At 45.9% G+C, this 26,143-nt stretch overlaps 1 protein-coding gene across 2 annotated transcripts in view; it reads right to left on the bottom strand.

Moving 5' to 3' along the window:
* Positions 1-26,143, bottom strand: part of L3MBTL1 (L3MBTL histone methyl-lysine binding protein 1) — a 1,278,801-nt gene that overhangs the window by 419,388 nt on the left and 833,270 nt on the right. For both annotated transcript variants that reach the window (XM_069652331.1, XM_069652332.1), the window contains exon 15: positions 25,573-25,683. In XM_069652331.1, the coding sequence (XP_069508432.1) occupies positions 25,573-25,683 (111 nt within the window). The remainder of the gene's footprint in view (positions 1-25,572; positions 25,684-26,143) is intronic.

The following is a 26,143-nucleotide window of genomic DNA, read 5'->3' as shown; positions in this document are numbered from 1 at the left end:
TTGCGGACAGCTAATCTGTTTGCCCAGCTGACACACTCATGGATGTGGGCCAGGTGAATGCATTGATTTTTGTTTTCAGGATACATGTTCCAGTGGATATTCTGGCTGGTATCACTACACGGCAGTCAAGGTGCACAACACACATTCAATGGGGTCCTGATGAGTCACTATGTCAAGCTTCTAAATGCATGTGATGTCCCATGGTGAGGGGGCTGCCTGCAGGGTGGGGTCACGGGTGATGGGGGCTGGGTTGTCCCATGGTGAGGGGGCTGCCTGCAGGGTGGGGTCACGGGTAATGGGGGCTGGGGTGGGGGTGTCCCATGTGGAGGGGGCTGCCTGCAAGGTGGGGTCACGGGTTATGGGGGGTGGGGTGGGGGTGTCCAATGTGGAGGGGCTGCCTGCAGGATGGGGTCATGGGAGCTGGGTTGTCCCATGGTGAGGGGGCTGCCTGCAAGGTGGGGTCACGGGTGATGGTGCTAGGTTGTCCCATTTGGAGGGGGCTGCCTGCAGGGTGGGGTCACGGGTGATGGGGGCTGGGGTGCGGGTGTCCCATGCGGAGGGGGCTGCCTGCAGGGTGGGGTCATAGCTGATGGGGGCTGGGGTGGGTGTGTCCGATGTGGAGGGGGCTGTCTGCAGGTTGGGGTCAGGTGTCCCATGTGGAGGGGGCTGCCTGCAGGGTGGGGTCACAGGTGATGGGGCTGGGGTGGGGGTGTCCCATGTGGAGGGAGCTGTCTGCAGGGTGGGATCACGGGTGATGGGGGCTGGGGTGCGGGTGTCCCATGCGGAGGGGGCTGCCTGTAGGGTGGGGTCACAGATGATGGGGGCTGGGGTGGGTGTGTCCGATGTGGAGGGAGCTGCCTGCAGGTTGGGGTCCGGTGTCCCATGTGGAGGGGGCTGCCTGCAGGGTGGGGGCATGGGTGATGGGGGCTGGGATGGGGGTGTCCCATGTGGATGGGGGCTGCCTGCAGGGTGGGGTCACGGGTGATGGGGGCTGGGTTGTCCCATGTGGAGGGAGCTGCCTGCAGGGTAGGGTCACAGGTGATGGGACTGGGGTGGGGGTGTCCCATGTGAAGGGGGCTGCCTGCAGGGTGGGGTTACGGGTGATGGGTTGTGTCATGGTGAAGGGGCTGCCTGCAGGGTGGGGTCACAGGTGATGGGGGCTGGGTTGTCCCATGTGAAGGGGGCTGCCTGCAGGGTGGCATCACGGGTGATGGAGGCTGGGTTGTCCCATGTGGAGGGGGCTCCCTGCAAGATGGGGTCACGGGTGATGGGGGCTGGGTTGTCCCATGGGGAGGGGGCTGCCTGCAGGGCAGGGTCACGAGTGATGGGGGCTAGGTTGTCCCATGGGGAGGGGGCTGCTCGCAGGGTGGGGTCACGGGTGATGTAGGCTGGGTTGTCCAATAGTGAGAGTGCTGCCTGCAGGGTGGGGTCACGGGTGATGGTGGCTGGGTTGTCCCAGGTGATGGGGGCTGGGGTGGTTGTGTCCCGTCTGGAGGGCCATTTGGCTGGTGGTGGCCCAGGCCTTCCATGGGAGGGCACACATTTTCTATGGGGTGCACTCGGGGTGTTTCCTTGCGATGTCACTGTGGAGCACCCGGGGATCGTGCAGTGTTTTCATGCAATTACGCTGCAGTGCGGCTGGAGATCGCAGGGTGTTTTCGCGTGATTATGCTGGGGTGCGCCCGGGGATTGAGAGGTGCTTGCGCGCGTTTATGCTGGGGTGCGGCCGGGGTTTGCGCAGAGTTTTCACGTGAGATGGCTGGGGTGCGGCTGTGTATTGCAAGGTGTTTTCGCATGAATACGCTGAGGTGCGGCAGGGGATCGTGAGGTGTGGCCGGGGATCGCGAGGTGTTTTCACACGATTTGGCTGGGGGTGGTGGAGGAGGGGTGGGCTGTATGCTGGCCCAGGGATGGCACAGAGATGTGTGCCGTGTTAGGCATTTAACTTGCTTTTTACTTGCACGTGGGGGCGTGTTGGGGCATGTTGGGGCGTTACTGGTGCAGCTTACTGTTCCTTGGGCCACGGCTCCGGATGCCTCTGGAAATATGAATATTGCATGAATATGCATGCCGCACAATTATTTCTCTGCGCGATGGCTGGTGCACGCTTCTCGGTGCGTGGTGCTTGCACCTTTTCTGCACCAGATTGTATGAATCTGGCACAAAAAAGTCTGTCATTTAGGATTTAAAAAAGTTATGGCCTTTAATGGATTTGCACTGCAGAAATGAATAGACAGTTTAAGGATTCAAGGTTATCCTGAGCACCACAGTGTGATTCCTGATGGTAATTCTGAAACATTGCTTTCGCCGGCAGCGGTGCTGGAAAAATTTGATGTCGCAAATATTTTTTTTAATTTCCTCAGCTGTGGCACCAGAGAACACACGTGAACACAGAATTCACACCAGCGTAGTTCACGAGACTGATGCCGATATGGTTGCAATAGGAATAATGAATGCTCTCCCATCAGGGGACTCGCACAGATACAGTCAATTCATCATATTGCCTGACTATATAAACAAACGCAAAGGGGGACACAAAGTGTAATTTCTCACACGATTAAAGATTTTCAGAGCAGACAGTTTTTCCCTGGGAACTTACAACCTCACGTTGTTCATGCTGATAAACCAGAGACTGCTACTGAAAGGACACGACAAACTCACTACAGCTCCCTGGAAACCTATAACCCAAAGACAAAGATCAGGGTACATCTATGGATGTTGTACCAGACTCAGCTAGGAACCTAATAGATCCAGTTGTAAGAGACTTTTCCTACCTTTATTTCCTATCTCTATTGACTTGATTATTCCCTGGGAGAGAACTAGGATGCCCAAGGGAGAGCGAAAGCAAGCATGCCCTATTGATCTCTGGACTGGACATTTGATCTTTTTTCTTTATCTTTACCTCCCTTTGACGAGAATATTACCCCCAAAAAAGGTGAAGAAACCGGCACCCTGAGAACCCAAGAGCCCCCGAGAGCTGTTATCAATATATTTTTATTTTAAAAAATATATATTTTTTATTAAGTTTACAACATAAACAGTTAACAAAACAACCCCCCCATCTGTTTGGGTTCTGTTTGTAAACATCGTCTCTTATCTGAACATATCAAGAATTCTAATTTTGTGTGGGCACCATTGTTCCATATAGTCGCTTTGTAGGTACTCCTACGTGTCCGACCATTCCTCCCTGAATTTCTGGTAGTTCCCTTGTAAGTTGTAGGTGATGTGTTCCATTGTTATGTGGGACCATGCTCTACGTATCTAATCTATTGCGATGGGCGGGGTTCTTTGCTTCCATTTGTGGGCGATTCCCAACCACACCCCAATCAGAAGTCCCATGAAATGCCTTTTCTGTGTTTTGGTGAAGGCTTTGTCCTTTGGATCCCAGATCCCACAAAGCCACACCTCCTCCCCCAGAGACCCAGAACCTGGAACATTGAGCTCATGTGGTTCTTCACATCATGCCAGTATTGTTGTAGATTTGGGCATTCCCACCAAATATTTCTCCAATTACCTTCCTCTCCACATGCCCTCCAGCATATGTTGGGGGAGTCACAGAACATCCCGTGGAGCCTTTCTGGTGTGTAGTGCCCTTGCAGGAGAATTTTCATCCACATTTCTTTTGAGTGTATGGCTCTCGTAAGTTTAGATATCATCCCCAACGTGTATTCCCACTGACCCCTTGGGATCGTCCTTCTCAGGGTGTTTTCCCTCCCATCTCTTGATATATTGCCAAGTGACCTTTCTCCACTGCAGAGTTGATGAATCTATATGTGTTTGATACACACTTCTTTGACCCATCGTTTGACATGATGTATTGCTCGAACGGGGTTAGTTCTCTGGTGGCCGCTTGTCGTATTCTCGGTGTGTCTAGCCAATTGTACAGCCGGTCATATTTATACCTATCCGTCCCCTTCAGGTGCATTAGGGTTGTGCAATCTTCAAAGGTCCTTATTTGTTGGTCCTGATACATGTCCCCAACCATAGAGCAACCCGCTTCCTCCCACTTTTAAAAAGCCTTCTTCTCTAGACCCGGTGGGAATTCCGGGTTTCTAAATAGCGGCATGAATGGGGCTGGGTCTTTGGTTAAAGTTCCTTTCTTAGTTGCTCCGTCCCATATTTCCAATGCTGCCTGCATGATTTCGCGTATGCGTAGGTTAGGATGTCTGTGTGTCTTTCCGGCCCCTAGCATATGTCTTGTCAGGGTAGTCGCCACTGCCCTATCTTGGGCGACCCACAGTTTTTTGGACTCTTCCGGAATCCATTCCTTCAGGACCCATAGTTGGGCTGCCACATAGTATCTTCTAAAGTGGGGGAGTGCACATCCCCCTTCTTTCCGGAGGCTGTTAGAACCGACCTTGCCAGATATATTCCTGGACTGCTTTTGTTAAGGATTTAAAGAATGCCCTTGGAAGTCTTATTGGTAGGTCCTGAAATAGGTATAAAAGTTTGGGTAGGATGGTCATCTTGATGACCGTTATCCGCCCCCACCATGATATTGATAATGGGTTCCACCTTTCCATGTCCCTTTTAACTTGCTGCAACAGATTCGGGTAGTTTTGGGAGTATAATTGCTGTGATTTATGTGTTCATGTGATACCCAGGTATTTGGTCCCTGTCGTTGCAATTTTTTGTTGGAGGTTGTCTGCTACCAAATGAATTGTGTCACCCGTCATTATCAGGATTTCTGATTTCTGTCCGTTTATCTTAAGGCCGGATATGGAGCCAAATGTGTCAATCTCCTGCATTAAGATAGGGAGAGAATTTGCGGTATCCTCCAAAGTTATCAACATATCATCTGCGTATGCCACTGTTTTGTGGGTATTTCCTCCCATGTCTACGCCCTTTATATTTTGATTGTCCCTTATTTGCGTTAGCAGAGGTTCCAAGATGTCATGTGTTTGTCATCCGGGGATGAATCCTGACTGATCCTGATGGATCCATTTTGGGAGCACTTGGGTGAGTCTGTAGGCCAGGATTTTAGTATACAGCTTAGCGTCTAGATTTATCAGTGCTATCGGTCTGTAGGAGGACCGTGATTCGGGATCTTTCCCCTGTTTGTGTATCACCATCATCTTGGCCTCATTCATCGTTGGGGTAATGTTGTGTTTTTCCTTAAAGGAATTATATAATCCGGTCAGGGTCGGGGCCAGTATGTCCCTATATTCCTTATAGAATAACGCTGTGTAGTCGTCTGGGCCCGGGGCCTTATTTCTGGGGAGACTCTAATCACTGTATTGACCTCTTCTATTGTTATGTCACTATCTAATGTGTGTTTCTCTGTGGCAGATAGCACTGTAAGGTCCACCCCCTCCAGGTATGATTTTTGGAGATTTTCATTAGGATGGTCTGAGGAGTACAACCTTCTGTAGAACCGTTCCAGTATCTCCCCCATTTCGGTTGTTTGGGTCTTTCTATTCCCCGTGTCATCTCGGAGAGCCATTATTGTCCTATCTTGTTGTTTCCCCTTCAGTTGTCTAGCTAATAGTTTATCTGCTCTGTTAGCCTTAGTATAGTACCAGTGTTTTAGCCTTAGCAGGTGCCTTTCTGCTTTTTTTGTGCGGATCGCTTCTAACTGACCTTGGACATGCCTCAGAGCTTTTTGTAGTTTTATAGTTGGTTGCAGCAGTATTTCTGCTTGAATGCTCCCGATTTTGGCCTCCAGTTCTCTCTTCCACTGGTGGTTAAACCTTTCTTTTTGGGCCTTCAATGCAATTAAGTGTCCCCTTGTTACTGCCTTTAGGGCATCCCATTGTGTTTCAATCGATATGTCTGGGTGGTTGTTATTTGTGAGATATTCAGTGATTTGTTCTCGGACATTATTCCCCATTACTGGATCTCTAATTATCTCCTCGGGAAGCCTCCATTTACAAAACCCGGTCGCCCGTGGGGCTAATGGTATCTCCGCCCATAAAGGGGCATGGTCCGACAGTGATATGGAACCGATATCTGTCTTTCGTGTTTTGCCTAGGATGCCCGGTGAGGCCCACAAATAGTCTATCCTAGACATCGTATGATGTACATGTGAGTAATATGTATATCCTCTTAGATTAGTATTTATGTGCCTCCAGATGTCTCCCAGCGCCAGGTTGGACATTTTCTTTTTTAGGGCCTCTGTGGGAGGGCATTGCCCCTTCTGTCTGGGGGTTGATCTATCTAGGGAGGGGTCCCATGCTATATTCAGGTCTCCCCCAATATTATCTCTGCTGTAGCAAAGCGTTCCAGCTTTTCAAGCATATCCTTGAGAAATCCCTCCTGTCCTGTATTTGGGGCTTAGACGGCCGCCAGAGTTAGAGGGCAGCCTTCCATTATCGTGTTGGCTAGCAGATATCTGCCCTGTTTATCTGCCTCCGTTTGGAGCACTTGTGCCTTTAGGGAATCCCTGAATGTGATTAGAACCCCCGCCTTTTTGTCTTTAGCGTTTGCCTGTATTATCTGGTTGTATCCCTTCAACTGTACCTTTCCCTTGTCCTGTCCCTTTATGTGTGTTTCTTGTAGCATAATGATGTCATATTTGTCTTGTTTCAGATAGAGTTCTATTTTTTTCCTTTTGACAGGAGAATTGAGGCCTCTGACGTTATATGTTAGAACCTAAGTATCCATCCCGTGCCTAAATGGAGGGTCACTGGTTGGTTCCTATGATATGTTCTACAAGATCTGTGGTGGTTCCCGGTTTCCCTCCCCTCCCCCTCTAGGCTAGGCTTGCCCCAACTCGCCTTCCTTCCCCTCTCCCCCCAAAACTGCCCTGGGATTAGCCCTGGTTCCTATGTTCGCTCAGGTATTGCACCGTGCGCGCCATGCTTATCTGTCCTCAGGGATAACTTGTAGGGGTATTTGTTACGCTCACCTGGTATCCACAGGGACGCTACCCAGCCGGGTTACTCGTTGGTATGCTTCTCAGTTTTGCCCAGATGTGGTCTGCGGGGAAGGTTCTGCCTTGTGGTACAGTTAGGCGTGCTCTCCGTCCTGCCTTCTTTGCAGGGACGCGTTGTCTTTCGTGGGTGTGTGCGGTCCAGCTACTTCACTGACGCCGGCCCGTTTGATATCGTTCAGGTAGGCCTTATTGCTGTTCTTTAGTATTGTTGCTATCCTGCATGCCTCTCTTTGTTTAATAATGTCTCTTTTTCTCCCTTAGGAATGCAGAGCTTCAGCGCAGCGAACTGGCTTGGTTGAGCCCCGCTGGTAAATAATGGCACTTTAAGAGCGCTATGATCCGGTAAGTAAGTGCTATGCGCAGCGCTGCGATAGCTTGCCTTTGCTAACCTGTTTTGTCTTCTTTCCTTGCAGGTCGCGATGTTCTTCAGCGCGTGTGAAATTTCCGGACTGGTGCCAGCTGAGAGGCGACCAGCCAGGTAAGCCTTTTGAGCAGTTCGTAATTTGCAATGTCTCTTCTGTTTCCTTAATGTTGCCTCTATCTTCCTCTTTCAGGTCGTGCAGTCCGGGAGGCGTGCAGATCCAAGGAAAGCTGTTCCCAGGAGCTGCAAGTAACTAAAGATGAAGACTGCAGGTAAGATGCTGCTGCTAATGATATTCCTTTTGTCTCCATACGGTTCTGCTTTTCCGATGTTCGGGGGTATCGCTGGACACGGTGAGCGTCACGTTGCAAGCTGCAAAGTAACGCGAAGCGTGTTGTCTTGCTCGGGTGTGGTTTCAATAGCCCCAACAAAATAGTCCAGGTAAAGTAGTCCCTAGGCTACCACACCCAAAACACTAGACCGCATAGCTTGGTTCCGAGGAACCAAGCTATGTGGATGCCTCCATGTTGGCTGACAACACAATAAAGTAGTTCCCAAGCACATTGCTTTTCATGGTGTATGAGCCTGGCGCCATAGGCGCCAGGACTGGCCCCAAGTTGGTTTTGGAAGAGGATGCCAGGCTCTAGAGGCCTGAGTCCTGACTCCACCTGGCCAATGGGTTTGCCAGAGGGGGTTTTGGGCGAGGGTCGCGACAGCATTCTAAACCCCTCTGGGTTCCAAAAGGTGCCACGGGAGCCCTCCTCCCCCCTCCGCACTTTATCTTATGGAAAAGTCTCCTCCTGCCATCTTGTTTTCTTCATGTCTGCCTGCGTGGGCAAGCTGTGGTTACTCCGAAGGGGGCGTCAGGAGCTTCCCCATTTGTTGTCATATCTCTTTTGGCGTTGGAGCTCTCCCCTTTTTCTCTACTCTCGTCCAGTGCCATTCAGACCTTTTATGGGTTCTTTTATCCCTCTCCAACCCTTGTTGTTCTTCCTCTTAATCTTGCATACCCAGTATTTGTCTCCCCTCCTCACATGCCGTTATTCTCCTCTGCTTGCCTTCCCATGTAAACAGGAGCCCGAAGGGGAATGTCCATTTATATCTGATCTGTTTTGACGTTAGGGTATTCACCACCGGTTCCATTTCTCTGCGTTTCTGTAATGTGGACTGTGCCAGATCTTGATATAGCTGTACCTCCTCCCCATTCATCCTGATGTGATCCATAGTCCCCGTAATATTAGCTCTTTTTGTGGGTATGAGGAGAGGGCTACTAGAACGTTTCTTGGCCTCGTGCCTGGTTCTCCGATCCTCTTTGGACCTACCCTATGGACCCTGTCAATTCCTACTTCCTCATCCTCCTTTGCGTCCAGGATTTATTTAAAGACCTGTTGTACTGCTTCTTTCAGGTCTCTGTCCTCCACCGTTTCTGCCATATTTTTTATTCTTATGTTCAATCTTTGTGATTATTTTCTAGATCCTCGCACTGTAATTCAAGGTTGTGAGTACGAGTCAAGAGTTGTTGAACTTCTGCATTCTGTTATGCCTCCTCATCGAGATTTTGAGTTATTTTTTCCAGGGTATCCGTCCTTTCTCCAAGATTTGTGATCTCCGTTCTTAGTTCTTGCATAGCAGTTCGCATGTCCTTATAATGGCTTCGAATTGCGAATGTGTTGTTGCTAAGAATTGCGTCTGGAACTCCCCGAACCACGATTTCATGTCTTCCTTGGTTGCCATGTTCGTGTCCAGCGAGTCTGTGTTCTCTGTCGTGGGTTGGACCTTCTGGGTCTTTTTCCTAGTGGATGTGGATGTGGGGGTTGGTGTGTTCTGGGCCCCACAATTGCGTCAAGCTCTGATCCCCTCTTTTCTGTGGTGCTTGTTCATCCTGTTGCGCTGCCCTCCCTCTGGATTTTGACATATGTGCGGTAAGGTTGGTCTGTCTTATCGATTCTGCTGCTCTTCAGCCGTCTTGGGGGTGACTGCTCCTCTGTTGGACCCCTCAACGCAGTGCAGGGATAATAGCTAGCCCCAACTTTGCCTTCTCTTGGCGTATGCAATTCCTGCTGGGTGGGGTCGCACCTCTTATTAGTGCTCTTCGAGTTCCTGAGGCCCACCTCAGATCTCTTTGATAGGGGGTCGCTAGAGGGGGGTGCCGGTGTTATTTCTGCCCCCTCTCTTAATGTGGCAGGCCGCCGTTCTGTGTCGGACTGTGGTCCTTATGGCGTTATTGTAGCGGTTACTGCAGCGGTCTTATTAAACCGACTCCCCACGGTGGAGGTGGCCCACTCCTGTATTGTGGGTATTTACTAGTCCCGCTGAGCCCCCGCTCTGGGAGGGGGGATTATACAAGTGGGTCCAGTGAGGCCTGGCTTGGGGTGTGGGGGGGGGGCACTTTAGCTGTATAGGCCTCTACTCCCGTTAGATAGGCCCGGCTCCCACTGCCCCCTGCTCCGCGTACCTGGACTAGTGGCTGCAGGCTACTGGGACGTCCTTCGTGTCTCCGCGTGCAGGTCCTCCCTCTGGGCCACTGATGTTATCCTGCCCATACGGTCCGTACCTGCACCATGATTCTCCTTCTGTAGTGTGTCCACAGCTCCCGCCTGCCGCCGGGTTGTTACTTCTGCCTGGGAGTGGAGCTCGGGTTGCCGTGTTCCTTCGGCTCCAATGTTTGCCGCCTCACAGGGCCGTCCCCAGCTGGATCGCGTAGCCTCTCCTGCCCGGAGGTGGCACGTTCTCGGTTCTCCTTCTTGCGCTCGAGACACGAGCAGCTGCCGGCGAGGGAGTCCACCCCCGGGGCCATTGCCGGTGTCTATTCTTCCAGCTTGGAGGTTCCCGGGGCCTCTCCGGTCCTAGTCCCAGGGCGGCGCTCCCACGCCGGGGTCCGCGGGGCGTCCCGGCTCCAGTGAGTCGCATGCAATTGGGGCTCGCCTTAGGGCTTGGGGTGCTTGGGTTCGCCCGCTTCACTCCTAGCCGAACGTAGTGTTTTGATGCCCAGGCTAATCTCGGATGTAGGTGGATTTTTTTCGCTTCTTTGTTGTGCTTTGCTGATGAGGCCTTAATGGGGGGACGGAGCGAGTCTCAAACACGTCCGCTTCCCATTGCCACCATCTTGGAATCATCCATATATTTTTAGTTATACCTAGTTTGAAGCTGATGAGTAGCCTTCACTGGTTGTTCCCTACCGAAATATTTTGTCCAGAGTTCCTGAAAGTCTGACACATCATACCTGTGCACAGGCTGTACACTTGAGAACATAGTTAAAGCAGTCTTTTGTCTGTTTTGAAATATGTGAGATTTGAAAATTTGAAAATATAAAGCATGTGTTGTAGAGTATTCACTTCACAAGTAAACTTTCATTGCAGAAATCTTTTCCGCCAAAAATTAACATCTTCAAATTCTGGCTCATTGTTCTGAAGGCCCAATACTGATTGACTGCAGTGGTTCTAATACTTAATGCACAGCAAAATACACTTTACACTGCTATGCAAGGAGAGCTGTCAGTTTAAAAAGGCAGAAGAAGCATGTTTTTAGTGTATTAATTTCACAGGTAAAATTATATTACTGAAACCCTTCAAACCAAAAGGCCCAAAGTTAGAATATATTTCTAAACCCTGGCCTGGTGGGCACATGTTTAGGAGGCCACCCTTGTTATAGTGAACAGGGAGCAACTTCTTGGAGTCCAGCCAAACCAATCAAGGTAGCATGGAGAGTGGACAAGACTAAGTCTCGAGTGGAGTCAGAAGTCCACAATGATTGGCTAAGGATTACACTAGGACAGTTAGTTATAAGAATACTATATTCATTTCAGGCCCGGAAAACACTATTAACAGGTAATATTGTCACACAATACTAAACACTATAAAGCACATATACAGTCACTGTAGTTGGTGCAGAATAAACAATGTACCCCCCACAATACGTGAAAAGGAAGGTAAGTGATTAGGTTAGCACCAACTGTACACAGGAATTGAAATCCTAACTTATGACGTTCAACCCTAAATTGTATGGGGCCTTGTGCCCAAAAGTCCACAAAGTTTTCCAAGAGGTTTAGGAGCTGGGAAAAAGTTAGGAAAGGGGTCTTGGGGATGTGAAGATGGTCCAAAAGTAAGAAGACGACGTATACTGGTGAGTAAGACTGTTCCTAGCTTTTGGAGGGAGTTTGGCAACAAGTATTGCCAAAGCCAAACAGTTGTAAAAGTTTCAAAAGCTATTCAAACTTTTCAAGGGTGGAGATAGGGGGGCAGGTAGGTATTACTACAACTTACCACCCGTTCTCTGGTTTCTCCTCAGATTTGGCGAGTCATTGGTGGGATGCCTGAGTTAAGTTTTCCCACCTTTTGTTTCCGGTCACTGGTGCCCAGGAGCTGCAGTTGCAAGAAGAGTTCCAGACGGGTACAGGAGCTTGGTGCAACCTCGTCTTGACTAACAATGCAGCAGGCACCATTGCAGAACTCTTCAGGGCAGTATACCAGATGCGGGAATGCTGGTTACAGGTATGGTCACCGATGCACGGCTACAGCAGGGGACACACATGTCACGGTCAAAGTTAGTCCTATATCTCAGACCCCGTCAATACTGGGGCGCCGACATTTTTTTCAGGAAGGACTCTTGCAAGACAAGCTGAAGACCCCTGTAGTTCCGGCCCGAAACATGGAAGGACGGTGCTTCTACAGAAGTAGCCCAAGCTGGAGCTGGTCCGCCAACTGGATGGCCCAGGGACTCTTCTGAAGGGTCCAACTTGCTGCGTAACGAGAAGATTGAGACCAGGTGTTCCCACCAGTCTTGAGGGTTGAAGCACAGATGAGGGTCTTCTCAGATCAGTAGCCAGACAGTGCTTCACCGGGATTGCAGCAAGAACTAGTTGCCAGGCCTCTTCAGGAATCATCCACAGGTCTTCAATGGTTTTCTCAGCTACAACAAGCTACTTGGCTCCTCTTCAGATCTGCTAGAATGGCTGCAGGACACCGCTTCTTATCCCAAAATCAGGTAAGCGATCAAACTCAGCCCTCCAATAGCAAGATCTGCCCCACACATGTACACCAGCAGTGATCCAATCAGGGACCACTGTGGGCATGACTGAAGCATGCAAACTATACATTCAGGGGCCAGTATGTGGATTGGGACCAGACAGTCCGAGCCCATTTCATGGGACCCCACGCATGTGGTATGCACTAGCCCGCGAAAAGCAAGGCCTTCTCAGACAAGTGCATGACCATAAGAGGAAATTCCTGACCTAGCATGGCAGGAAGAAGGCCAAAGGACAAGATGGCCAAGGGGCAAACAAAAAACCTTGTGGCATGGCCATGTTGGTATAGTAGACACTGCTAGTAGCCAAACGCGGTAAGGCTAACAAAAAGTACAGTAAAAATCATGGAAAAGTAACTGCTGCCACCAGTTTGTCATTAGGCACATGTCAGATAGGCAGACAATCCCTTTGAGTTTAGTCTCGGGTCATACAAAAGAAACCCCATTGCACTGCATTGGAAGATACATTGGGTAACTTTTTAATATTGCACAAACAGGTAACAAAGTCCAAAAGTCTAAGGGAAGCATAGTTTGCCAGTACTGACAGGCTGAAGGCTTCACTTCACTTTAAAAAGTCAGGACATGGTGAAAAACAAAAGCAAAAAGTCTGGAGTTATATAGAATATGGAGGGAAAGTTGCTCAATGCACTGTTTCCAACAATTACTACTTTACAAAAAGTACTTTACACTGCTACGCATAGTGATCTGTCCATTTTTAGATGCCAAAGGGGAAGCAGCTGAGCCTTATATTGTGATGCACACTCCTTTATTCATGTGGATGTAGGAAAACGTTCTGCCATTGGATTGATTGGGAAAATAGCAAATGTATGCCTTTTTAAAGAGGCAGTGTACTGGCCGGAGAGACAGATGCCAAAGCTGATGTGCGCTCTGGACATCCATATGCAAGTAGGTAAGAGATATGGGGCTGATGGGGCAAGAGGGGATGTGTGTTAGTGCTTGAACACAACTAGATTATAGAAAAAAGACTGAAGTTTACCATGGGGAACAGAAGTCTGTTTACTATTTCTATACATAATCTTTTTATTTTTTATTAACGTGTTATACAGCGGTACAAACAACAGCTTTTCAACACACTAAAATCCCAATCGCACCCATACCGCCATAACCCATAAATAATCTATAATCTAATACAAGTTAAAAACCTCTAAAATACCCACATCCTTCCTCCAAAAGATAGTTAAAAAAAACTGATGCAAGACTCGTTCCCTCCCATTATCAGTGCCCATACAGCCTTCTCATGAATTGCAGAAGGCAACCCGGCTGCAATGGCAGCCTTTGACCTCAAGTCACTCAAGGATTTGCAGCTTGTTAACAGGTGTTTGACTGTCTCTGATTGGTTATCACCACACAGTCAGCAGAAGCGAAGAGACCTGGGAGTGTTGTTTAAGGCACCCATACATTTTAGGGTCTTTATTGAATTAGTTTTAAACTTGAGTTAATCCCAGACCAGGGAATTACCCACAAACTGTCTGATGTAATTGGGGGAATGAGTAAGTACTCAATGAACAGCCCACTATTTGCTTTGGAGGTGAGATCCACTATACCCTGCTCGCGATAACCTGTATAAATATAAATGTCTTAGGAGTAACTCCTCTCCCCATTAATGGGTCAGCATTAACTAATCAAGTGATGCTGACTTGTAATGCGATGTACACTGCAGATCTTAAACCTAAAGAGATAACTCATGAAACTAACCAGTTAATTATTTCTTTACTTAATCCTCGCTCACTGATCAAACATGCTCTTGAGATACCCGATCACATTAGCACTCATAAACCAGATATTCTGGCTCTATCTGAAACTTGGCCACATAATGACGCACAGATAGCCATTTGTGAAATGTATTTTCTATAATACTGCCTGATAGTAAATATTGGCCTAAGCACATTCGCATCGCACTGTAATATTGCATTGAACGAACATGAAACAGGATGACTACGCCACCATTTTGAGTTGTCCACTATTTTGATCACCTCCTGCTTTCTGTTCCATGTTCAGAACTTGTGTTTTTTTCAGCTTCAACAGAGCAATATTAACTTTGTGCTGCTTTATGATGTTAACTTAGATAAGAAAGTTGAAGCTGCTAAGGTGGATTGTTTATCCTGCACTGAAGAATCTTGAAGCTAAACAAAAGCTGTACTAATCAGTAATTTAGATGCCATCTGTCCCAACAGTGCCTTCCCTGTTCAAACAGTAAAGTAGAATAATGAATAGCTGAACATGCTCTTCTGCAGGAATCCTTGTTTTCTCTCCTTGGAACGAACTGACTTTAAGCTCAAAGAACAAATGGTAGACAAATATAAGCAAGTAAAATGAGGAATATCACCTTGTGTCTTGTATTTGGAAAACATGTGAATTATTTGATGGAAAACAGCAAACTATGCAATGATGTTTAAATATGAATTAGTTATGTAGTTAGGTCACAAACCCTAGGTTATGTATTATGTGAACAGGGGCTGGACGATGTGTCCAAGGCTGTGAAGAATTTGTATAAATGTGTTCTTTTGGAATGTTCAGTAGTCTTATCTCACAGTGTGTGCTTGCACACATTGTGGGGTATTGAGAACCAAGTGACCATTTGCTAATAAATACAATTGTAACTTTGATCTCGTGACTGGCGTATTTATATTATGTGGTAGTAAGCCTTGATATTTTTAATCTTTCACATTAGCAACTCCCTGCCTATGGGATATAAAATATTCTGAGCTGATCGTACTAACCAACGGGGTGGGGGTGTTGCTTTTATTGTAAAAGACTATCTTGACTGTTATACCTCCTCCAACCATCACCTTGATAGCTGTGAACGTCTAGAAGTGAAAATAGAAATAAACCTGAATACTTCCCTTACCTTATTGGTCTTGAATAAACCCCCCGCCCCCCAAGCTCACGTTCTCTTTTTCAAAGAAGCTACTTGAACTATTAAACAGTATCACAAAAATTAACTCTCCTGTACTTGTGATGGTTGACTTTAACCTATGGATGACCCAACCGACCCCATTGCCAAATCACTGCTTTCATCTTTGGAAGCAGTTGGCTTTGTACAAATGGTAAATGGTAATGCAGAGTTCAGTCTGCAGCAGTTGGTGTCAGAGAGAGGAGCTGCAGCTAATGTTGGCTGTCTTACTTGAACTTTTGGATTTGTGGATTACTATTGTTTGCTGTTCCTTTAAGGCAACACGCTCCATCCCTCTTAAAAACTCCAGGCACGCACAGAGTGCGTGCGGAGTTCGAGCGCAGAGTTCAGTCTGCAGCAGTCCGCAGCTGTGAGCAGGTAAGCAGCAAGCTATGGCTGAAAATGGGCCTTTGATTCAAAGTTAAAACAATCTATGCAATCACGGGCTAGACCTCCGAATCAAAACGCAGTGCCCTCGCAGGAGGAGGAAAATGTATCAACATGTGACCTGGGGGGTACGATTGGTCGTGACATCAGGAATCGCTGTTTTTTGACCCAAACATAGGTGCTCACAGAGTAATCATACCATCTCTAGTTCAGTGGCAACGAGAAGTCTGCATGTGACAAAACAGCCCTGGTCTCAAAATAGCTTTCCCAAGAGGATAGTGGCTGCTGCCACCGTGGCTGGGGCCCCGGGGGTAGTGACGGAGGTCGCTGAACATGGGAGGGCCGGTGCGGGCGGAGATGGCGTGCAAACAAAAACACTGACACAAGTCTCAGCGATTGCTCCAAATTGATCGAGATCAGCATGGCAGCCTTCGAATCACCGTTCGATGTAACTGACATTGAGCTTTTGGAAATGGAAGGTCCGCGGACACTGGCGGATGCAAATCTGTTCAAATTTACTTTCCCTCTGGTGCCAGGTGGAGCAAATATCCTGGCCGTAGAGAGGCATTTCACAGGAAACTTGTCGCTAATTACGAGCGAAAATAATATATCAATGAAAATTCATGAGCTTGCTACGTCACCTTTGAAGAAAAGACCAGTAGAACAGACAAGCAACACTGCTAGTCTCGCCATGCATGGTAGCGATAATAAACAAATTAATGGACCAAGAGAAGTAAATATACAGCACAAGGGGGTGGGTCTGGCAGGTCGTGAGGCCAGACTCACAGAGTGTTTGAAAGTACACTTTGAAACGATGAAGGACAAATTGACAGAGAGCTTTTCTAAAACAAATAAACAAAATGACAGACTGAGTTTAAGCATAGACCCAGTACAACTACCGTCAAAAGGGCCGCAAAAAAACCATGCAAATCGATCGAACAAGTACGCGTTGGTCTATCCGATGACCATTCACCAAGCTTAAGCATAGAGCCAGTTCAACAACAGTTACAAGGACCGCGAAAAAATATGCAAGCTGATTGAACAAGCACGCCTGCACAAGGCCCCTCTGATAACCACTTACCCATGAAGCAAACCTCAAATGACTGCACGCCGAAGGTGCAGACCATGCCTGGCGACTTGGATCAGTCGGCATTGGGAACTGCAGGACAACCGGCACAGGGCGGATTTGAGCACACCCCCTTGGAAATGAAGATCAAAGAAGTCATGTCGAAAAGGAGACCACTACTAAATCAAACTTGTCGGTTGCAGCGGCAATACAAATTTACAACAACGTGTTGGCCCCAACTTCTCTGGCATTAATTCCTTTCGTAAAACTTTATGAAACCCTAAATGAGACAATCAGTAATAACAGCGCATTATTAGGACAAATAAATGAAAAAATATCAAAAATGGAAAATCTAACCACAGCGCTTCAATTGCGATTAGAAAATGAAGCTGAAAAATCTGCATCTTGGCAAAATAGGCTGAGCGACTCGGCTATGCAAGACAATAACAACAAAACAACCTTAATGGAGGCGGTTCTAGCCTGTGTGACACAAATGACTCTAAACTTAAATAATACACCTACCATGGAAAAGAGACAGGAGCGCCAAGGAATGAACATCGGACTGCAGCCAAACAGTGAAACCCGGGTACATCACGCGACACAAGCAACAAGCGTGCTTACAATTGAAGAGGAAAATGGGATTCAAGGTTCCAAATCCCATTGAGCGGGTTAACGGGTGTCCTAGTCTACCATTTGGATTTGGCGAAACCTGCTTTGAGAATGGAACATGTTACCTGTTGCTATCAAAGCATCTCAATCTTTGTCAACCTTCAAGAGAAGTATTAAAAACCTTACTCTTTAACTCAGCTGATTAATCATCTTGTTTTACTGGGCCTGATCTTTTCGTTTCCTCTGCCTTGCTGCTTTTTCTTTCTTGCCGTGCTCTGAGGCCTTCGGGCATGTAGCGCCCTACCAAAACCAAAAATAAACAAACAGTGCCTCGCAGAGTAGCTTTAAAGCACGGAAAGGGACCAGCTCAATAGAACACTCAGGGACAAAGCCAGCAATCTGGTAGCAGCAGCAGCAATATATGATAGAACACTATCCTGCATAAACACTACCTTGACCCGAACTGCCTCTAAGATAAGACAATTCCGAATGCCAGCCTGAGCATTGACAAGTTTCCAGTAGATAGTTAGATAAATCACCTGAAACTTAGACAAGCAGGAGTCGATACCTAATTCAAGTAAAGCTTCCTTTACCGGAGTCTGTGCCGGGAGGCGAAATAATCTCTTAAGCAATGAAGCCTCCAGTTTGGCCACCCCCGTAAGGTTACCAAGGAACCAACATTCGGCCCAACCATAATAACTGGGAGGATCTTGGCCAGAAATAGTTGTGCCAAAATTCCAAAGTATTCCCCAAAGTATGGGCTACTTTCCCAAGGCTCCCAACTACCTGTGAACACTAACTTAAAGTCCAAGTGGCGAATGCCACTTAGTCTATTCATCAAAGAATATTCCCAGGTATTTATATTCCTTGACTACCTTGAGTCGATTTCCATCAAGGTGCCAAGCAACAATTGTCTTTTTCCATCCAAAAGGAAGGAATACCATTACCTTTGTTTTATTGATGTTAATAACGAGGAAGTGGATATCTGAAAACCTCTTTAGCAGATCAGGATGCCTGTAAGCCGGACAGAATTAGGTCCAGCAGGATGATGTCATATGCATAACCCATCCACTGAAAGGAGAAATTCCCCAGTTTCGGGGCAATTGATGTAGGATTATCCAACGTCACTCCTATGTCCGCAAGCTATAAATTAAACAGGAAAGGCGCTAGAGAACACCCCTGTTTCAACCCACGATCCGTGGGAATCCAGGAAGATGTCCTGCCCAATTGGTCCAACCTAACTTTAACCCTAGTGTTCCGATAATCATGGAGAGTAATCCTGTTGGAATGATATGATATATGATATGATATGATTGGGTATTAAGCGTATTATAAATAACCTGAGGTTTCTAAGCGTGGACTCGGGGATCGAACCTGTGTTGCTCTGTGTCATATTGCTTTCAAGGCGAGCATATTGCCGCTGAGCTGTCCTCCCGAGACTGTTCCCAGGAATGTTCCAATCAGACAGCTTCCACTACAGCTTGTTTCTATTGACAGAGTCAAAGGCAGCACTGTAATGGATGAACGCAGCATAAACCTGGCATTGTCTAATAAGCCATGCCTGTTGGATAACAGTCGGCATGGCAAGGCAATTAATCGTGGCGCTAAGACACCTCTGGAAGCCCGACTGATTTAACGGAATAAGCTTGGAAGCTTCTGCCCATGTCCATAGTTCGCTCAACAGGAGACGAGCAAAGATTTTAGACAAAGCATCAAGTATTGCTAGGAGGCGATAACGGCAACGATTAAGGCGAATGGCCTTCTTCCAGATTGGGACGATAATGCTGTCTCTCCAGGAACAGGGAATACGCTGGAATTCGCCAATCCAATGGAAGAGCCAGTCCAACTTAATAGCCCAGTATTCAGTGTCCATCTTAATCACAGTGCTGCATATGCCATCAGGGCCGGGAGCCCTCAAAGATTTACTGCCGGCAATAATGATGTAATTGTGTTTAAAGCCTGACTTGCACATGATTTTCATCTATAAAATGTCTTTACTAGATATATGGGCATTATTTAGGCACTCTTTGTAAGATTACGGTCCATTTTCAGATTGTGAAGTCATCTCAGTACATGCTGTCAAATTGCATCTGTTTGTTTTTATGCACACATACTTCATGTCTAATTCTGTGTGGAATTCCGTGTCACTATTTCCCTGGTTTTCCGCACTGACATACCGTCCAATGGAAGATATGTTTCCCCATCAACTGTCACAACTACCTTCTGATTCCCCAGAATCACTGTTCCCACTCTCCTCACCTGTGTCTGATGATTCCATGGAGTAGACATTCTTTAGGTCTTTTCGCCAGGTGTTGTTATTTTCCAGGTTTTTTATTTTTATTTGAAGCGGTGACTTGCCACGGAAAGAAGCCACAGTCGTAAGTGCTGTGCCAGAGACCCCCTTCCTGGATAGCCGGAAGGGGACAAAGCCAAAAAGGCACAAAAAACCCTAAAGGAGAGTTGTAGTCCAGTCCTCTTAGTTGCTTGGGGAGTGGATGTGAACTTCCAAAACAATGTTGCGAGACTCGGGATGTTGAAACAAGGAAGTCTTCACTGCCCTTAGTCACGATGCCCAGAACAGAGGAGGAGGCTGGAACACTGGGAAGGCAAGCAGCAAAGGGGAATAAGAAAGGATGCCGAAGGCGGAAAAGGAAGAAAACGGGGCTCCATAGAGGGAGAGGTAAGAAACAGCTGCAGAAATCAAAGTAAAACGCAGGGGGAAAGGAAAGCCTAACGGAAAAGGAGAGAGAGAGAGAGAGAGAGAGAGAGAGAGAGAGAGACAGAGACAGAGACAGAGACAGAGACAGAGACAGAGAGAGAGAGAGAGAGAGAGAGAGAGAAAAGAAGCAAAATACAGCACCGAAGAGGCGGTGCAATGGAGAGAGTTCGTGTTAGCGAACAAAGTAAGAATACTTCATAAAAGTAAGGTTGCTAAGTGTTGGGGTAACAGTCTGGAAAGACACTGCAGTTGCAACGCACCAGAGCCGCTGGAAGGAAGTTTTTAAATCCGGCGGCTCCGATTCCAAGGAATCAAACACTAGACCGCAAGACAGGCCACGTAAGTTGCGTGAAGGAACATTTAATGGCGGCGGCCCATCTTCCACTTCGCCCATAGTTTCCACACTCCTGGGTACATGACATCAACGAAGAGTAATAGTAAATAGCTAGCAATTAAAAAGAAAACTTTCATGAATCCAATTATTTGGTGCATAATACTGTCATTGTTTCTTTGATTTTCATATGGGAAAACAGTGTTTGACTTCTATATTTTAGCAAGGGAGTATAATACCAGCACCTACATGAAACTGATAGGTATATTCCACTGTTCACGTGATATGTTGCCTATTGGGCTAGGCTTCAAAGTTCACCATAGTTGGACATGAAACCCATGTCGGTGTTCAAAGCTCTACTCTTTATGCGGAGTATCATCAAAAGCTTAAATTCCATGTTATTCTTTGTCTTGTATTTGGGAGGTCCCCTTATAATATAGTGGATAATTATGGGAATGGAGAGCGGGGAATAGGTATCTGGTCTACATCACACAATTTAACACTTTGGTTTTAGAAAGTACCTGGGCTGAATAAAAGAGTTCATCTTTATTTCACAGGGATTGCAAGAAGAGTTGAGGAATAATTGCCCGCAATAGTGAACAGACCTACTTCCTATCTGGAGTTCATTGAGTTAGTCCTCCAAATTGGTTGCAGGTTGGGAGAGTGCAGGGTTGAGAGGAGAGGGCTACTGGAACTTAAACCATTGTTTAGGTAGGATTGACCAAAGACTGATAAAATGAGTGAACACAGCCTTATAACAGCTGATGGCGAATCCCTGTTTTTTCAATATTGCTGATTGCCTGTCTAGTTTTTTATATTTTTTTTATTGGCTGCAGAGTCAGATTTGATGGTACTGAGGCTGTCCAGTGACCTTAATATTTACACGAAAAAAAGATAGGAATCTGATTTGTTGCGCCAAACTCAGTAGTATTTTATTTGTATTTTTGCTTTGTAATTGCAACTTTCATAGTAAAGATCAATCTGGTCTATTGCACTGTAAATAAAATTCTAAACAGTCCATATTATCCTTTAAAATTGTCTGCTACTTAAATAAATGATGATGAAATTATAAACAATCTGTGTTGTCCCTCTATCCCTCGACACGTGTTTCTCCACCTTTATTGTTTAAGATTGTTCATCAGGAGGGTTATAATTATAATGCATTCAAATTGTTTAGCCTGAAACAAAATCAAATAAAATATTTATGTTTTAGTACTTGGCTCTGCCTCATTATGCTTTTGATTTCAGACACAAAGATGCATTATTTACTATGGTTCATTGATACTCACTATTAGGTGTGGATTTTTACGTCTCACTATTCACGTCATATTGGCCTGTAACACTAAAGTGGTACACCTCTTTATTTTGTTCTTTGCATAAGTCAATCTTGATTCTAAAATATACAAAAGTACATGTCTGCCGTTTAACTGCTGAAATTTATTAGGTGCTCATAACATTGGTAATAATAGTTACGGTAAGCTAAAGGATGATAATACTCACTATTAAGGATGTTGTTAGCTTTGTATTGACTTCATGTATTTCGTTGACTATAAATTGAAATACTTCTTTACCGGCACTTTTATATTGCTCAGTTGTATTGCTGCAATATAGAAATACATATATTCCGTTTAGTTACAGAAACTCATTCTGTTGTCAGAAAATCTGCGAGGTACTGATAATTTTAAATGTATTAGTTTCTTTTGCTTACCTGATTCTTATTAGGGTTATTTGGTTTCCCTTAAGAGATCTCCTCGTGGCATAATAACTGCAGAAGATCCAATATGGCCGCTATTTAAGTTGGTGTGATGACGTGGCCACGTTTGAATTACACAGTCGCGTCATCCCGCATCTTCCATCATACTTTGAGCTGATCTTGATAATGAAACTGAACTCTACGAGCGCAATGATTTGTCGTTGTCTAACCGCGCTGTTGTAATTTGTTATACTGAGCGTGATAAATATTGTAACGCTTTTTATAGTTTTCTTTTTTCGAAAGTGTGCCTGAAATCAAATACTAACATTTTTCTGATTGATTGCAAATTTAAGAGAAGTATTATAAAGTTATTGCTTTTCTCCCTCTCTTCTTATAGGGAAAGCTGCAATTAAACCAAGTTTCATTTTTTAAAATCTTACAGTATTGCAAACATCACATGATAACTATAGTAAACTGTTCATTAAGTTGTTCAGGTGTTTATTACTGTATTTGTGGTAGTTTATATTGTCAATATTCTGATCCAGAATGTACAGCAGCAAAGGCGATGCACAAGATCAGGTTTGCACAAATGAATAGAACAATGGCTGTATGTAAAACTGGAAAACAGCTGCTGGGTTTAATACTCTTTCAGCAGAGTTGACCCATTTGAACACTTAGAAGTTTAGCAAGATAGCAGTATTGCTGGGTAGTCATGTACCAGTCGCAGCCAAATATTGCATGCACCAGCAAATGTAGATGGCTGACCGGGCTGAAAATAAATTCAGGAGCTCTGTGCATCTAAGAGCCTGGGAATCATGGCATCACCTGGGACCAGTTCATGAAGAGGGAACACCCCTCAACACTTACAGTAGGTTCTTTGACCCTCAAACAACAGAAGCCCATTGGCCCCACTTACATATCCATAAGAGTGAAGGGAAAGACAGCATGAAGACACTAGTAAGGCAGTGAGAGTGGTACATACTGACGTGCTGCGAGACACGTACTGGCACACACTCACACAGCTGATTGCCAGTAAAGAGGATATCAGCAGCCTCTTGTACCTCACCTGACAAGCACACAGGGAAGTACCCACTCTAGGAACAAACCAAGCACAAGTCACCACATAATAGAGGCTGAACAGGCAATCACTCACCAGCAACAAGCATGCAGCAAAAAATAGCATAAGAACACATAATAAAAATATTAAGCTAAATTGCAAAACTACCTGGGTAACTAATCAGTTAGGAAATGTGCCAACCATATATTTGAATTTAGATGCCAAAAAGGTTGCATTACAGTCAGTAAAAAGGAAATGTAGCACAACACTTCTGCATTCAAACATTGGTGAATGGTCCTTACAAAGAAAAGTATACCTACCCTGTGTTAGGGTCTACACTGACCTGAGTAGAATGTCTACACATGTGGCCAAACAAAACATTTCACCTCACACACCCGGCCTCAGTTCACAATGGAACTAAGGGAAACTGAAAAATTAGATAATGTTGCAGTTTCAACTAACTTATTTACTGGATTGAGGTAACCAGACAAACAACAGATCAATACAAAGTAGATTTGAGTGGATTCAAACATCTTTCTCTGCCTTCTCTGGAGTCCCGACATTCCACATACCAATTGGGCACCAAGTAGTGTTACAGTTCCTTAAGAGATACATAAAGCAACCTGGGGTTGAAAAGCATAGAATTCCAGTCTACAACCGTCTTGGATTTAGGACACTTCAGGGTGTTGTCTCTGGCGTCGCAGAAATCGTTGGGACTGCAACCTATGTAATTCTTCAACCCTTCCTGAATGGTCCAAGAAGAAAGGTGTTTTACTTATTTGTTTCACCAATTCAGGGAAGAATTCATCAGCAACATGTTATCCTGAAGAGAAGACATGGCGGATGCCAGAGAATCCAAAGTTCCAGGATATCTTCATTTGGAAAGTCAGCCCTCTAGGCATCGGCGCTCCGCTCAGATCCACTGTCGCCTTAACCAATGATGGCTTCTGCTCCTTGGCCTCAACACCATTAAACATACTTCTGCAGAGATTGGGATAGTCACAGAGACAACGTCCACACTAGTGCTTGAGCTAAGCGATACACTGTGGTATATGTAGCGCTTGCAAGCAACACACAGTAGTGGAAATAGCATGCCCAAGTGAAGCAGAGGCAAAGATGTGGACCATTTAACCAGCCAATAGCTTATACAGGACAGCAGCCTTCAATGCAGACACGTCTGAACAGACCCCTTCGAGAGCTTAGAAGGTTAGCCAGGCAGTGGGTAGTCTGTAAACAACTAAAAACGCACCCAAACGCTGTTTGTGCCATCAAGTTTAAATAGGTACAGGGGCTGAAAATAGGCTCAGGAGCTCTGCTGATTTATGTTAAGTGTCAGAAATGCAACAGCTCACCTCAGGATGGTGTGTTGCTAATGTTTGGAGCAGTGAGCACGACTTCACTGTGCCCCTGAACATTTCAAGCATAATGTTTGAATCAACACCAACTTGTCCATGGTCTTGAATTAAAGAATGCTCTTCCAGGCAGGCACCAGGCAAATATTAAACTAAAGGGAGCTAATCTGGCAGCTGCAGACTGCCTATAAAGCCTGCAAAAGCAAAAAAATAAAGTGTGCCCATATTCAATCAATAGTATTGCAGGGGCTGTCTTACTTGGTTCTTGCTCTGGGTTATCCTACCCTCCTCGATGGGCCTTGTGCCAGCCACTGCATTTCCAGAATTAGCAGTAACATTGAGACTAGAATTCCTTCTTTGCAGAAGTTCTATCTTCTTTGTTCTGTCAGCACGTGCTCTGGAGTGTGCGCTGCTGTGCCACATAACTCCTTTTTCTTCTGCACTGGATGCAGGCCAGGTGTTGGTCTGCACTTCATTCTCCTTATGCTGACTTGGAGCCAGCAACTCTTCACACTCTAGTTTATTGTGTGGTCCCATGGGGGCCATGAAGGCAGGATGGTAGGGACTGCTGCAGAGACATGGTCAGCAGCACCGGGCCGGGAGGTGGGGGATCACTCTGACCTATTGAAGCCCACATGCTTGCAACAGAGATATTCTTTTGACCTTCACTTCAAGTGAAATTGCACCCGACTTCTTATGCCATTGGCCAGGTGGTACAGGTATAAAGTGAATGCTGTCCTGCCCTAGAAGAGTTTGTCCCATGCTCAATGGAAGATCAAAGCATCAGGTGTTTCCATCTTAACTGTACTTTCAGTTTCAAATAACCTTCATTTTAAACGGTTTCACTTCATGTTTCTTGACATTTTAAACGTGTCTTTCTCTGCAACATTATATCATATGCTTTATTATTTTTTAAACATCTGCTTTGAGATGCTGTATTTATTTTATTGTGATTCCTAATTTGCCGGAATGGGCTCCTTCCAGTATTTTCTGCTTGATTCACTTATTTTGCTTAAAAGGGGTTTTCTTTGGGGTGCTTAAACCATGTAATGGAAGAGTGTGGCACAATCTGCAACCATGTACGAGGCAACAGGTTCTATTGTGATTCTAAACAGAAGTCACAATAAACCTGCATGTTAAACGGTAAGGGGTAAGGTAAAAAAAGGGAAAATAAAATTCAAACTTACTTTTATCCTGTAATCTTCTACATCCTCAACAGTGGCTACTCTGATGAGCGCCGGAGTCCGCCTGTCCACAGCTTCGAGCTTCATGTTCACCAGAAAGCCATGGGGTGGCCGCTGGGAAAAGAGAGGATAATCATTTTGTGAGGTTGTGTGGGTTCTTAAATGCAGAATCATGCAAAGCGAATGGTAGATGGTTGGTGAAAAGGTACAGGAAGATGGGATGAACATGAAGCAGAATGAAGGAAACTTAAAGGAGTGATGCAGAGGAAGTAGTGTGACTGCTGAGAAGAGTGTGTGCAAAGTACAGAGTCACCACAAAAGAGAATGTGAAAAATGCAGAAAGGGGAGCAGAGCCTAGAGGATAAGCAGCCAAATACAGAGCAGAAGGGTAATAAAGCAGCACACTTAATGCAAAACACAGTGGGTAGATCTATGGATCCTGATGCGGGTGGTAAAAATAAAAAACCTCTAGCAACAGCAAAGAGAAGAAAGGAAATTCTAAGTCTCTTTGACTCCCTTATTCACACACCCCTCCATACCAAACCCTTAGCATGTAAAGCCCTCCAATCACATT

The sequence above is a fragment of the Ambystoma mexicanum genome, chromosome 3p (assembly GCF_040938575.1).
Source record: "Ambystoma mexicanum isolate Mex_15411 chromosome 3p, UKY_AmexF1_1, whole genome shotgun sequence".
Classification (NCBI taxonomy): Eukaryota; Metazoa; Chordata; class Amphibia; order Caudata; family Ambystomatidae; genus Ambystoma; species Ambystoma mexicanum.
This window is presented reverse-complemented; position numbering and strand designations above follow the sequence as displayed.